Source organism: Orcinus orca, chromosome 7 (genome assembly GCF_937001465.1).
Source record: "Orcinus orca chromosome 7, mOrcOrc1.1, whole genome shotgun sequence".
Lineage (NCBI taxonomy): Eukaryota > Metazoa > Chordata > Mammalia > Artiodactyla > Delphinidae > Orcinus > Orcinus orca.
This window is the reverse complement of record NC_064565.1, coordinates 93562613-93578237: the sequence shown is the minus strand read 5'-3', so window position 1 is coordinate 93578237 and position 15625 is coordinate 93562613. Positions and strand designations below refer to the sequence as shown.

At 36.3% G+C, this 15625-nt stretch overlaps 1 protein-coding gene across 44 annotated transcripts in view; it reads right to left on the bottom strand.

Moving 5' to 3' along the window:
• Nucleotides 1-15625, bottom strand: part of MAP2 (microtubule associated protein 2) — a 277803-nt gene that overhangs the window by 70228 nt on the left and 191950 nt on the right. For 42 of the 44 annotated variants that reach the window (XM_033428408.2, XM_033428433.2, XM_033428456.2 and 39 more), the window contains one exon: nucleotides 6130-6414. In XM_033428408.2, the coding sequence (XP_033284299.1) occupies nucleotides 6130-6391 (262 nt within the window). In that variant the 5' untranslated portion in view covers nucleotides 6392-6414. Of the gene's footprint in view, nucleotides 1-797; nucleotides 980-6129; nucleotides 6415-15625 lie in introns of those variants that run through there. The other 2 variants (XM_033428527.2, XM_033428533.2) reach the window with 1 other exon arrangement.

The following is a 15625-nucleotide window of genomic DNA, read 5'->3' as shown; positions in this document are numbered from 1 at the left end:
TTTTTACAAGTAGTTCTGCATTATTCTTAGCTCAAATCTGTTGCATTGATTAAGATTCAAATTCAACACAATTTTTCAAAGTGTCAGTAGACCAAACAAAATGATAAAATAGGTTTTTTTTAAAGTGTTTGTGACGTGGTTCTGACATTTAACACAAAACAAGACAATAAAGAAAAGAAAATGATTTCCGCAAGTGCATGGGAGGAATTTTCTGGAGGACCATACATGGGAGTAAATGCGTATGCAAATTAACCTTAATTTTAAAATATCATATTATATTGTGTTACATCGAGCCTTGCTTTTCACAACTCGACGTGTTTGTAGGCAATTAAAATTCCAAGGAATAAAATCATGTTTTATTTGTTGCATCATTGGGTTTAGTTAAAAGGAGTCTAGAGAAACCAAGTTTTCCTTAAATTTTGTTTCATAATTACCGGCTTAAGACAATCACATTCTACTCTAAGACTCGGCTGAAGAGCAAAGAAAGATATAAGGTAATTTTTTATAGGAAGAACTACCCTCTAACTGCACATCTAAATAAACAACTGTATCTGGTACCTGTCTTTTCTTCTAATTTGTAAAACGTTATACGCTCTAGTTAGCAATACCTGCTATAAACAAGCTCATACCTTACCAAGGTTCTTTATGACAATGTCCACGCAAGCTAGCCCCCAGTTAGGTTCAGATCCTTCTATTTACCAACAAGACAAGTCACAGATGATTGAAGCCAATCTCCAAACCTGCCTTCAAATAGTATAGAGACCACATAGGACAAAGCAAACGTGACAAATACAAACCTCATGCCTTTTCTATCAATCCTTGTCTTTCTCACTCTTTCTAGCCCCCGATGCCTAACCTTTCGAAGGAAAACATTGAAAAGATCCCCATTCTCTGTCCTTATCCATCTGCGCCGCCGGGCCAGACACTCTGCAGTGAGGCTGTGTGCTTTTCTGCAGATCCGCCCTGAATGCTAAATAACTGCTCAGCACACTCCTCTCTGTGGAGCTCAGGGAAATGGCAGCCAGAGCAATGAGTGGTTGGCATGACAACAAGGAAAGGAAAATCTGCAACCTCTTGTATTGTTAGGCCAGCTTGTTTATTTGCCTTAGGGGTCGTGCGGATGCCTTCAGTCGTTTCACAGGAGAAATGGTCCTGTACTATTTCGCTCTGCCTACGTTAATATATATTACATACCATATGCCACAGTTTAAATGGGATGGTGACTCCTACCAGTAACTCTCAAATCTGGGGATGGAGGAGGGGAGAATGGGGAGGTCAGAAAAGGCTGAATTTTCCAAGATCGAAAAGGGAAAGAGAGAAGTTTAAAGGTATATTCATATTTTTGCTTGTAAGTGATGACAACATTTTTCTCCACTGTGCATTTTCAAGCTTAAATTTATAATTTCAGCAACAATAAACTTAGATATCCGACTATGTTCGTGACTTGGCTGCTTGAGTCATGCAGATGTGAAAGGGCAGGCCAGGCTTTAGAAGGCGCATCTCCATTGGAAAACTCTAGAAAAACTGACCATGGATAACCCAGAAGAGCTTTTACAGATCTCACTGCTTTGACAGGGAGTAGACCTGGGAAGAATCCAGGGAAATGTTGGGGAAACACAGCAGCCCTGGGAAATCAAGGGGCAGTTACTGAAGGAATGCCCTTGAATCTTTAAATTTACTCAAAGAGATACCTGATGCTGGCTTTTGATGATCATGAAGGCACTTTATACTGTGACTGGTGTTTTTACTAGTATTCAAAGCATTGTACCTTAAAACAGTCAAAATCACGAAAGCATGATTTTAAATACTTCAAAGTTTTGCTATCTGTAAACTTCTCAGAATTGCCTCCTTTCTTTCTCCATTCACGCTGAAAACTGGGAATAAAGGTCTCATTTTCTGTCATGCTTCAAGGTACATGGATGTGACCATTCTGCAATGGAAGAAGAATTGCCTTCTTTGGCTATCACTGGTAACAGCCGCAGCTGGGCGTGTGGCTCTGAATCAGGCTGCGTGGGGCAGTGGTAAGATCACTCGCCTATAAAGCAGGAGACCTGCATGTTGGCGGTAGCCATGTGATCTTGGATAGGTTGCTAAACCCATAAAGAGGAGTGTGAAAGGTCATCTTACAAGCTAACATCCAGTTATCTTGATATTATCATGATATGAATTCTCATATGAGTTTGGGCCCCACCCACGAATAAGAAGCTTAAAGATGAGGCTCCTAATTTTCACTCAGAGTTCAAACTCTAGAGCGACCAAAATGCATTCTGCTTGCTTTCTTCAATGAAGATAAGGTGGAAAAGAGAGGAAGGGTTTATTACAAGACTTTACTCTTATTATTCATGTAGGGAAAACAATTTAAAAATGACTGCTTTACAGGGAGGGTGGGAGGGAGGGAGACGCAAGAGGGAAGACATATGGGAACATATGTATATGTATAACTGATTCACTTTGTTATAAAGCAGAAACTAACACACCATTGTAAAGCAATTATACCCCAATAAAGATATTAAAAATAAAAAAAAAAAATGACTGCTTTAGTCACATGTTTTATTCACTTATCAATAATAATAACTTTACTAAATGGCCTGATTCTCAATGTTTTCTCACTTCTTTTGCTAGGCTTCTGTGGCATGGCTTCTAAAAAGGACACGTCAATAAACAAATGTAAGAAAAATTCTTAAAGTAATAGGTGAGCATTTAATAGTATCTACCTTTCTATGGATTAGCTTTAAATTGGAAGCTAATTTGGAAAGAGACAAAAATCTAGAAGGGTAAGCTGTAAAGAAATATAATGTAAAGTATAATTTCCTTCCAGCTCTTCCTGTGCAACTCCTACCCTCCTGCTGCCTCCCCCACCACCTCAGGGCATAAGATCAAAGATAAGCTGACTATGGCCTTGTACCTTTACAAATTAAAAGTTATTATGGCCCAGAAATGAAGGTGCACATTGAAAAGGGTAGACGAGAGACAATGAGGTAGACCTTTGGGTGAAGTAAGCCCACTCTGATAAAGGAAGGAAGAAGGAGGGGGAACTGATGATTACAATTCATTTGTTATGTGATCTTGTTGATAGAGATAAATAAAAATAAACAATGTTGAGGAAAAGGTTTATTTCTCAGAATGAAGAGAAGGCTACAGCAAAGAAGGAAAGTAGAAGAAAGGTCTTTGGCTTTAACCAGGAATGGTCTGGACACGATAGCATATAGCTGAGGATGTCACTGGGAAATGTTTCATGTTCACAATGTCCTGAGAAATATCCATTATAGGGGAAATTGCAATATACCAATACATTATATGGAATGATAAAAGAGTGGGCTAATATGTAGCCTGGTCCTCTTTCAAATAATCACCTCAAATTATTGATATAATGCCAGCTCGTATCAATGGTCTCCATCATCAAAGGACAGCATTTTTAAAGAACATATCTAAGATTTGAGAACATTTCTTTTTACTGGGGATAATTTTTGTTTGTGATTTGTGAAACAGTTATATATAAACCATCATAATATAATTTATTCTTTTATTAAGCTAAAGTTTGGAGAGAAATTTAATTGCACATTAACTTATCACTGGGAAATCCTCTGTGGGTATGAGAAGATAATATTTTACACTTTTTCCCCTCCTACTGCTTTCCACATGTGGATAATTGATGGATTCAATACTTGGCCTGTTCTTTCTGGAGGGACATTGATTTAAAATCACATCATAATTTGGACTGAAACATCACTCTGGTAACCTAGAGCAGGCTGTTTACACAACCTTTGTCACTTTGAATATACATACAAAACTTACATAATTAGTCTCCCAAAGGTAATGTAATATTCATTTGATATATATTAAAATGAATTCAAAACTGTCTCTGGATGGTCCTGAACCCACAATTTAAAGAAACATCTGTTAGTCTCTTTTTCATTTATATTATTTTCTCAAAGAAGCTGGCAAGGACACACTGACCTGGCAAATACATTTTTCTGATGCTCTTAAATAATTAAGACCATTGAAAAAAATGAAATAGTGAATGATGTTGGTTCTCTACTGCTTGACCAAGCATGCTACAGTGGTTTTTTACTTGAGTATGTAATAAGCCTCCATAATAGTCAGTGAGAGTCAACTAGGGAGAGTTCACGAGACAAAATAAGACTTTCCAATAGTTTTCACCATTAATTTGAAAAGGACTTTCTTCTTTTTGCATCATTCATTCAACCACTCACTCAACACACATTTATTGAGTCCTCGAGGTATAATGTCAAGTGCTGCGGGGGACGATGATGAGGAAAATCTTGGTCTCACGTTATCTCCTTCCTTCCCACAACCATTTTGTTCTAACATGTCCTCAACTCTTCGTGCCTCAATCCCTTCAAAAGTTTCCCAGTTAGTGCTCCTGACACCCAAGTCCCACCCTCTTCAAGTTGAATTACACTCAGCTGTAGAAAAATATTCCTAGACCCAGAGTGCCCTGTTGTCCATATAGATACAACTACCACCACTGATAATCATAATAACAATAATGGTAATTAATAGACTATTTCTTGAGTCATTCATTTTATATACTCTACTATCTCTTTCAATCCTCCTTGTAACCATGAAAAGTAAAAATAATATTTTTATTTCATTCTTAACCACAATTTCTTACTAATGCGACATTTGTGCCTATAGGGCATTGTACAGCTTTTCAAATCTTTGAATTAGATTGGACACTGCCACCCTCTTTTTCCATTCCACATACATCTCTGCAGGGTATTTGTTTTTTTATCACATCAACTGCCAAAATGCAGCTTCACAAAGACAGGGCAACTTGAAAAGGAATGTGGTGTGATCTAGTAGTGATATGGAACTATCTTGAACTAATAGTTCATGTAGTATTTGAAAGCCATTGAGTATCACAGTGTTTCTTCTGAGTATTTAGAACACTCTGCCGTACTCTTGTGCCTTTGCTGTGGCACCTCAAGATGCTTCCGTGCACAATTTGGGAATTTTGTTTGGAAACAATCCCTCTTTAGCTTTGTCCTCCTATACTGCTTATTTGATACTTAACACACTGTGCTCTGTATCTGAATTAATTGTATGCACATGTCTAATGTCTGCTACTAGATCATCTGCTCTGTGAAGTTCAGAGTCCATTCCTTGCACATACCCTGGCACAGCTTGTACGTAGAAAATGCCCAATAGTAGTTTGTTGAATGAGTGGATTAAAAAAAAATCATACTATATTTGAAATGCCTTTCATACTTGCCCATTAAAATTTAAATATATTTTTTGAACTGAGTGTACAGTGCACGTGTTATTAACTAACTGACTGTAGAAAACCAATCTTTGAATAAGTACGGGATGATTTTGAAGGCGGTATAGCCTTTCTAACTAGTAGTTTACTTACTCTCTTTGGAGTAGCATGTCAGCAAGTTGCTGTGTTCAAATGCATTAAATTCTGAATTACGGAAAGAAGGGAAATAATGGTGTAGAATATTATAGGGTAGGCTAGTGTTTCTCTAAGCCATTAATGACAATATCATCAATAGTAAAGAGGACTATTGGTAGAAATTACACTTTGAAAGGAAGTACTTAAGATTAAATTATATTATGTTCTCCTTTAAGCATTTGTATATTAGTTCTTAAAAAGCTATCTGAGGAAATATTAAGTGGTTCCTGTGTATGTATGTGTGTGTTTGTTTTCTTTGCTTTTTCTCTTTTATTTTTTTAAAGGCTGGGAGATAGACTCTACATTCCTTTCTGCCCTAAAAAGTAAGTATGCTTCTTATCAATTTATTGATTTAAGTCCAGTATCATTCAAGAGTATCAATAAGAAACTATTCGTGAAGTTTTCTTTCAGTAAGTTACAGTGCTGACAGTTACTAGCAAAACATGCACACATCAAGCCATTTGTCTACCAAAATTAAAGTGGTAAAAACTAAATAGGGAGATGAGATTGAGCATACAACTAATTTGGGGGAAATGTCAGGCTAGTTCCCATGATTTTTCTCTCCTTTTGGTGTCTATTTCCCCTGACCGACTGGAATTTCAGTCCTAGCACTAGTGAAAGAAGATCAGTGCTGTAAATTAATTCACTTTCAGCCTAAACAGACTTCAAAGCACAAAGCAAGCCCTGGTGACAGAAGAGCCGTTAGTTACCTGCTGTTTCTCTGTCAGCTGAGGTCAGCTCTCCATTGATCCCATTCTCTTTGGTATTTGAGTAGGTGTCCTGTGACCCATGTTCTCCAAAGGCGCCCTCTTCATCCTCCCTGTACGGGAATCCATTGGCGCTTCTGACAAGTCCTTCCCCTGCCCCACCTTGATCCTTGATCTCAGGTGGATGTGGGTGGGCGGATGCCTCTGTTAGTTGAGCTGAGGTCCAGTGAGGCGCCTTTGCTTCATCTTTCCGATCATCTGCCATTCTTCAACGTCCTGTGACTTCTCCTGTGATTGGAAGAGGAAAAACGGCAGCCATGACTTTGGAGAAAGCTTATCTGATATTAGTAGTACTAAGATAGGGAAAATTTATAGCAAACTCACTAGTTAGCTATGGTCAAAAAACATATTCGACAACCCACTTTTTTTTTTCCATTTTTTGCGGTACTCGGGCCTCTCACCGCTGTGGCCTCTCCCGTTGCGGAGCACAGGCTCCGGACGCGCAGGCTCACGGGCCCAGCTGCTCCGCGGCATGTGGGATCTTCCCGGACCGGGGCACGAACCCGCGTCCCCTGCATCGGCAGGCGGACTCTCAACCATAGCGCCACCAGGGAAGCCCAACAACCCACTTTTAATATCAAGAGGTAGCTATTGTTAACACCTTGGTTTTTACAGATCTTTTCTGGAATATCTATTCTTTTAATATAAGATCACCATCAGTTTACATATACTCTTTTTTTTTTTTTTTTAAACTAGTGCTTGGCATTTAAGGACATACCTGAGCTAACTTTCACTGACATGTGACATTGTACAGTAAAGGAATTCTTTAGTATAGAGAAAATCTGTAGGGTGACAAAACTGGATAGAAAAGAGTGGGGAAAAGAATGGCTGAGGGGAAATGCTGGATTATGGAAAATTATCCCAAATACTCTTTTAAACCACAACTCTGTGAAACCTAGAAAAGACAATGGCCAATATATTAGCCCTTTCAGTTTCAAAGATGATCAATTCAAACCAGGTAGATATGTTTTTCTGGATACTGTGCATTAAGAGAAAGATCGTTTTGACAATTTTTCAGCAAACTTTTCTAAGCCCTATGTATAGATTACAAGGGAATGAAATTTTCTCAGTATAAATCTTACATAGAGAATAAAAATTATAATATCAGGCCTATGTCATAACTTACAGTTTTATTTCACAATTAAGTCAATTAAGTTAAATCACTAACATATATTAGGTGGCCGTAAATTATAGTAAAGTTTGAATAAGTCGTGGGGTAGGTGTTCTGTACATGTTAAGCAAATGGCAGATACCGCACGGCCTTCACTTATATGCCGATGCCACTAAATTTAGAGATGCAGTTGATGAGAGGTGATAAATCACTCAGTTTTGAAAAGCTGTTGCCAGCAATGTAGCTTTGTTGATGGTCTATTGTCCCCACACTCATGATAACATATACAATGAGAGTCTCTGATGGAAACTAAGAACACTTTCCTTTCTTTCAAAAACAGTAACTCAAGCAAAACCCTCTAAACAAGGAAACAAAAACTGTATTAAAAGAAATCTACTTTTGGCTACCAAGCTCTGTTTAGAGACATCAAAAATAAATTAAGCTGTAAAGGAAGTAAGCTTCCTATCAGATTCCTAGTAAGGATCTGTCTGTTTTTTACTGAATTTCAATCTATTCTCAGGTCCCTATTCTAATTTTCTGTTCATACCAGGAAGAACTAGATGAATCACTTAATTTAAACTAATTTGATGATAACACACCCCTAACCCCAGCAATTGCTTCCCATAAGGATTCTGTTTATTGTCTCTATGAGCATATTTAAATAGGAGATAAGAAGTTTAACTTTTAAAATATTGATTGAAGGGCTTGTGAATAAACCAAAGAGCATCTGCACAGCACTGATGATGTACAAAGAACTGTATGCGCGGAAGAGTTTCCTCATATATAAAATGAGGACAACGATGCCTAGTTTATTGGTTTGTTGTGAAGTTTAAACAGAATAAAATAAAGGGCTCAGCACAAGTCCCTGGCAAGCTCAATAAATAGTAGTTACTGCCTTTGTTATTATTATTATAATTACACTAACAGTCATCATACCACCAGTCATTACATATAAAATATTTTCAGTAGTTTTACTAGAATTGCTGGCATAGGAAGAAGAGCCTGAAAACTTGGTAAGTCCAATAACAGTTACTTGCAAATCTGCTCCCAGATATCACAGAGAACTGAACGAACGTCCCAAAACAGACACGGCAAGTGACTGGGACATGAAAGCCTGATGGGAGGAGTGTGTCCTCAGAACTAACCACTCCATGTGTACACCTGAAAACTCAGCTACATCTTTTATAAAGACAGTTCTGCAGTGTTCTAGACTCCACTCTGCCATTGTCTTCTAGTCAACTATCAAAGGACCTAAATTGGGAGTCTGAAGATTATGTTTCTTCTGAGAAACATAATCTTGTTTCGGCATCTTCATATATCTAATGGGCTGAATAAATTATTTACATTCAAAGCATGACTCTGATCACAATATTTTATTGCTAGCGAGACTGTTGCCTCAGCACCCTTATCTTTACATGCCTTGATTTCTTTACTTTTCCTTTACCAGAACAGCTTAAATAAAATTTCCATATTCTTCTACGGTCCAAAATATTTTTTCTGCAGAGTGAATACCTGTAAATAGAAAAAGTTTTCCACAAAAAAGTACATGCCTGGCTAATACTGTTTTTTAAAAAATTTATATTTTTAGAAGAGTTTTATATTTATAGAAAAATTGAGCAGACAGTACAGAGATTTCCTATGTATCCCCTGTACGCAATTTTCTGTTATTAATATCTTACATTAGTATGATACATTTGTTATAATTAATGAAACAATACTGATGCATTATTATTAAGTAAAGTCCATAGTTTATTTAGATTATCTTAGTTTTTTCCTAATGTCCTCTTTCGCTTCTAGAACCCCCATCCAGGATTTTACATTACATTTAGTTTTCCTGTCTCTTCAGGTTCTTCTTGGCTGTGAGAGGTTCTCAGACTTTCCTTGTTTTTGATGACCTTGAGAAATACTGGTCAGGTAAATTATAGATGCCCCTCTACTGAAATCTGTCTGATATTTTTTCATGAATAGTCTTTGATTATGTGTTTTGGGGAGGAAGATTACCAGCAGTAAAGTGCTCAAATAAGCTTGAGAGATGCTGAGTTACATGGGCATGTATAACACAAGCTTTCTGAGAGCTTTTGCTATTCTACTGCGCATGGGACTCTCAGGAAAGGCAAGTGGTGTGCAAAGCATCTCAAGCAATTGGCTATAGAACCTTCATCTGATGCCATGTTTATTAACATCTCCAAAAGGATTTGGAAAATACTTAGGTTTGCACTTTAGCCCATGTTTAACTCTGGGCATTCTAGCCATAGATATTCAAAGGAAATAAAATAATATGAGCACCCATAACTCCCAGCTAAAATTGGCAATTCTTCCCCTAGGGCTATCTGGAAAAGATTTTTCAATGACTAAAACTCTTCAATTTGAACCTAAAGATCCAACATGGAAATGCGCAGTGTGTTACTTGGTAATCAACCATTTGGCACAGTGGTTGAGGGTCCGCCTGCCGATGCAGGGGACACGGGTTCATGCCCCAGTCTGGGAAGATCCCACATGCCGCGGAGCGGCTGGGCCCATGAGCCATGGCGGCTGAGCCTGCGCATCCGGAGACTGTGCTCCGCAACGGGAGAGGCCACAACAGTGAGAGGCCCGCGTATCGCAAAAAAAAAAAAAAAAAAAAAGTTATGATAATTTGTTTTCAAGAGACCAGGCATTCAAAAAGTGAATTCCTTAGTGTTTAATACTTTAGAGTTTTTAATTCTTTCTTTTTAAGTAATCAATAAAAACTAATGTTGCAAGAAGAAAGGGCAGGCTGGCTACACTGATTTCACTTACTATCAGAGGCACAAATAAAGTGAATTTATTATCTAAAATGCATCATCTGGCTTCCTGATAAAACTACTCAGATAATACTCCTTAAAATGTATACAGATCAGTCAGATATCACTTTCTAATTTGTTGGGCTTTTGAAATGTACATAGTCTAACTCTCTATTAAGTGACAATCATTTTAGGAGATTTCAAGCTAGAACTGGCATTGCTGACAAGACCGACAGAAAATATGATTTGCAAAGATTTCCTTAGGTTTTACTGAAAAGCAGCTGGAAACAGAGGAGACACTATTTAGCTTCTCTCACTTAAAATCACAACATGGTATTATTAAAATACCACCCATTCATGGTAAATTTCACTTAAACTCCCAATCAATGTTTTGGGGTCACAGATTATCTCTACTCCTCAAAATGGTGTTAAAACATAGTTAAAAGTGATCACAGCTTCCTTTAATTTCTTCTTCCTGATGTATAATATTACTTTTACCTGAATCTCTCTGAAAATTGTGCTTGTGGAATTAAAGAAGAAAACTGAGATAAAGGCAAATTCTCTCCAACTCTATTAAAGACAACTTGTGAGGTACCAGGAATTGTAACATCCCATTCCTACTGTGTAATGGAAAAGACTCCTCTCTCCATATTGCAAAAGATCACAAATCCTCTTTGCTCCTAACTGCTGAACAGCTGGGCATCCGCCGTACAATCTTCTGGATGGACAAAGCAAGCTGAGAAGCTACCTACACTCTTCTCCTTCTCCTCTTCCCAAAAGCCTAGCTTGATAATGTGAGCAAGGAAATTCCTGAGTTTTAAAAAAAAGGTACTAAGGCCAAGACATTGACCTACAATTCATAATAAGTTGCAACGGAATCTTAGCTGTTAGGGCTAAACACAAATGCCAATATGAATGAGGATACAGATACCTGTAATACGGATTTTTAAAAAGAAATCCAAGAAGTTCAAATTTCTATTTATTTGATTTGAGAATGAGATATTTCACTTGACTCTATCATATCATGGCTATTATGCTACATAAAACAGGGCCCCAGTCTTCTTCCCAATTAAGATATACAGTTGGAAAGAAAAGCTAAGAGAAGGTCTTGTGCCACCACAAATGTTATAGACTTGAGTGGTGAGCTTCAATCTTTGCCACCATTTGTTATTAAACAATTTCCTTCTGATATTTGAAAGTTCTCTAAGGACAGACATTTCTTCTTTCATCAAAATCCCAGCTTTTAAAATTCCAGTTCTTCCAGTTTTTCCCTTAATAAAGCCTTAGACCTGGCTCTCTCAATCTAGTGCTCCTTGGTAAGAGCATGCAGGTTTTTTTTCACACCAGCTGTTGAACCTACTAATCATGGCTACATTCTGATTCATATCACTGATGGATAATTATAAAAAAATGTAAGATTCTTTAGTGTTTGGCAACCTGTCATTATCCTTTGATTATAATGACATGAGCCAGACATTATGATGTGGCATTGATCAGATTTCTAACTTGCTGAAGATTCAACCTGTATCCTCTTATATCATGATAATAAAACTGCTATAACCTTAATGAAAACAGTCTTTCTACAGAGTAATTTCTACGTTGAAACGGTATAAAAACTAATTTCTTATCTATTTAATATATGTAAAATTCATCAGTTTTGTTTTTAGGTAGATTTAATGCATATATGTTTAATGTTGCAGAGTAAAAAATAAGTACCTTCCCGCATGTTGATTAGAAGGTTTTTATTTCTATGGATCAGTAGCCTAAGAATTAGCCAAGGCCCTTAGATAATTCTAATTAAGAAATACTGAGAGAGAGACAAAAAGCAAATAAAAGACTGGAAGGAACAACAACAAAGAGCAAAAGAAAGAACAGAAAGAAAAAAGGAAATATCCAGCTCAACATAAAACAAGGCTGTGATGGCAAAACTCAATTCATGGTTTGGGATAGACATATTCTAATTTTCAATTACTTAATAGAAAGTGTTTATCTTATATGATAATTAATGTAGGTTCTCGGAGACCCATTTTGTAGCTTATGGGTAGGTCTGTCAGTCAGTACTGCTATTACTTAGATTTCTAGAATATTGACTACAACATCCATAATTTGATTTCTACTATATTGAGAATCACTTGTATTTAAATGCATCTGTTTTAAAAATTGTCCAGGCCTAAGACTATAATGTTCTATGTTTCAAAACTCTGAGACTTTACTTGAGTACCTGTCCAGATACTTAAATAAATTCATATTTTTGTGTGTGTAAGAAAAAATTTGGATTTGCCCACAAGCAACCTAAAAGTCTGGCTCCAAATCTGTAAAATCACTCTTGAAAACAGTCTTTTGTGATATGATTGTTCCTTGCTTAAGGATACACCCAATAAGTTAATTTATATTAGAATTTAGAAATAAGATGAGATAATGTATTTTGCTTATTTCTGATATTTCTTAGTCAGGTAATATATCTGTTCCCATATTTCCCCTTAATCACCAGGAACTCTTTTAATGCTTAACTGCAGTATTTACCTCATTCTAAGTCTTCGGTACTGTGTCTGTTTATAGAAATAAATTATATATAAATATAATTTATATATAATTTAACTGTAAAACTTATCAAATCTTTCCTCAAGTCAGGCAGGATATATATTATAAATAAATAATAACTGTATCTGTTGCCTTCTGACATTTTATTATAGGGTACCATTCTTTTGAGCAAATTACATAATATTATTTAGCACACAATAGCTCTGATATTAACCTTCATGTATATAAAGTGAATAAAATACAAAACAGACATCGATCTTTTTCATACAACATGTTTTATAAAACTTCACTTAATATTCTAGATCTTTCAGACAGGTTATAAGTTAAATTCTAATGAAAATATAATTTCTTAGAAAAAATAACATTACATGGCTTTTTAAAAAAGTATCTCTCCTTTATTCATTTTCCCTAGAACACTCTTTTAATTAACATCCAAGCAAATGTTGCTAATAAGTGAATGATAACTTTAGAATGAAGTATTTATTATTTTGAAGGTGGCCAAATAATACAGTTTTGCTGGTTCTCCCTAAAGGTTACAAAACCATATGTGTACATTAAAACTTAATGTGTTTAAAGGCTAGTTTAAAAAGAGAAGCATTTTCATCTGGACCTTGATCTATCATTGAACTGCCTGCATATTGTGCATTAAAACAAATTTGACATGCTTTGATAGTTCCTGTATTTTTTGTTCTTTAAAGCAAGTGGTGAATGTATTTAAGTGAACCAAACAGTAGTTCCTGAGCATATATGTCCCAAGGGCTTTCAGATACAAAGAAATAAAATAAAATAAGGTACATCTGTCACATTTCCTCCACTATAAAGAGAAGAAATAAGAACTAAACAGAAACACTCAGAAGAAAATGTCCCTGACCGCTCTGCTGTCTGAGCTACCAATGAATTTCATTTCTCAGGGCAAATCCAGGACTAAAAATGCAAATCAGAGATACATTTTTACTAAAAAAGAAACCATTCTCTAATTTTCTGCCTACTTGGTTGGAGCTTTTCATATTTTTCCTTCAAAGTATGAAAAGGGTTATGTAAAAGTAAGATGCACACAAGCAAACCATGACAGTAATATTCAAACCTACCAAAGGGCCATTTAGTCATAAGCTGGGCTTCAAACATTTGTTGAATATTGAATTAATTAATACATCCAGATAAACACAGGGAAAAAGATTCTGTCAGCTATAGATATTTGGCCAACATTAGCTCAATCAGTGAGAGAAGAATGGTTTTGAAACCTAATTTTCAGGCATGGTAGAAGAAGCGACTCAAGTTCTAACTCCACTGAGAGTGTATGAAAAATAATGCTTAGTAGAACAAACTTCTAGACCTAGCATACATAGTAGTGACCATGCAACATACAGGTTTAGAAATATCTTTAAGATAAACAGTTTCATCCCTCTCAGAAAAAGGCTTTAAAACATGAAACTAAAACGCTCTTTGGGGATCATCTATTCCAATGTAACTTAAAGCGTCTTCAGCCAATCACCTCCAACATCCATCCAATAAATGAGAATTTCTGGGTATAGGGCTTGGAAATTGGTATTTTAACAGGTTTAACAGATGAGTCTGAAACACTGAAGTTTGAAGATTGGTGCTTTCAGGCAAGCCTGCTGCACAGGACCTCAGGAAAGAATGGGGAGTGATAGAAATGCACACATGAAATATCCCTGTAGAATAACTGGAGTAAGGGGTTAAGGCAATTATCTTGATAGGTCAGGCAGTCATTCTCAAAAATAGAAGCTGGATCTTTCACTGCCTTAGTCCAGGACATTTATGATGGTGGAATGGAGTCCAATCACTGCTTTCAGTCAGCTTCCTGGGAACACGCCAGTCCTTTGTTGTGTCTAATCCTACTTGAGGGAAGCAGAAATGTCTCAGAAGAATGTTTAAAGTTACCCATTTTCTGTGGTAAAAAACCTACTGCACACTGTGAAAACAGTGACTAGTCCTTGGTCAGTTTAACAACATATTCAAGCTGTCTTTAGAATATTTATTTCAGATACTTCTTGGCACTCGTTAACGGTTTAGGACAAAAATACACTTTGCCTAAAATACCTCAAATCCAGTTATAATCTTCTTTATCTGTTAGATCACTTTGGAGATGGATGTGGGGTAATAGGCATGGTGTGAATATGTGATATTCTGAACTAGCAAAGCCCTCAAAGGAGTAACTGAAGGATTTAATATCTAGATAGTTGAGATGTGTGCCGAAAATATCATTTAGTCAAGAAGAACTTTTTTCTCTTGGGATTCCCACAAAACCACAAACCTCACTGTTTTTCTTTGGATTACAACATTAGAAAGATCACAAAACACAGAAAGAGTCACTGATTATAGTTATTACCAGGCAACATTAAATACTCTCAAAAATTGGCAAAAGGAGAAACAATGAAAGCTTGGAAAATCTAAAGGAAAAATACACTGTGTGCTAGATAAGCATGTCTCCATTTTTATAATGCACTTGGCATTAGCAATTCTAGAATGTTTTCTGTGATATGCTCTGCCCTGTCATCATGTAATGTGCCAGTTCAGTAAAAACACTGGGATTCTAATTTTGTACTGATACATATCCAAGGATGAACAAAAGAATACAACAACAAGTCATATAATACAATTAAGCATATGAATATCGTTTCCCTTTTCCATGTAGGCTCAATTATGCTTTATACTACTAACTATCCGTATCAGTACTACAAAACAGAAACTTTTGTTTGGGTCCCTCACAATATAAGAAATTTATGCAGAATCTGTATCTTTCCTAACAAATGCTGAGGAGTTCTAAGCTTAAATAGCTGTTGACTAACAAATTACAATCCTATGTATTTTCTTTGTCTCTATACAAAACTGAGGAAAAGTTCTTGATGACATGAAAATCTGAAAATCCAGGTATTTGTTTCATGTCTTTTCTGCTCTTTTCAGGCTGATTGTAAAATACCAGCAAGGATGATCCATTCTTCACCACACACCGTGACTAATAAACAATTCACATCAAGAGAGTTGTTGAGTGCATCATTATTTC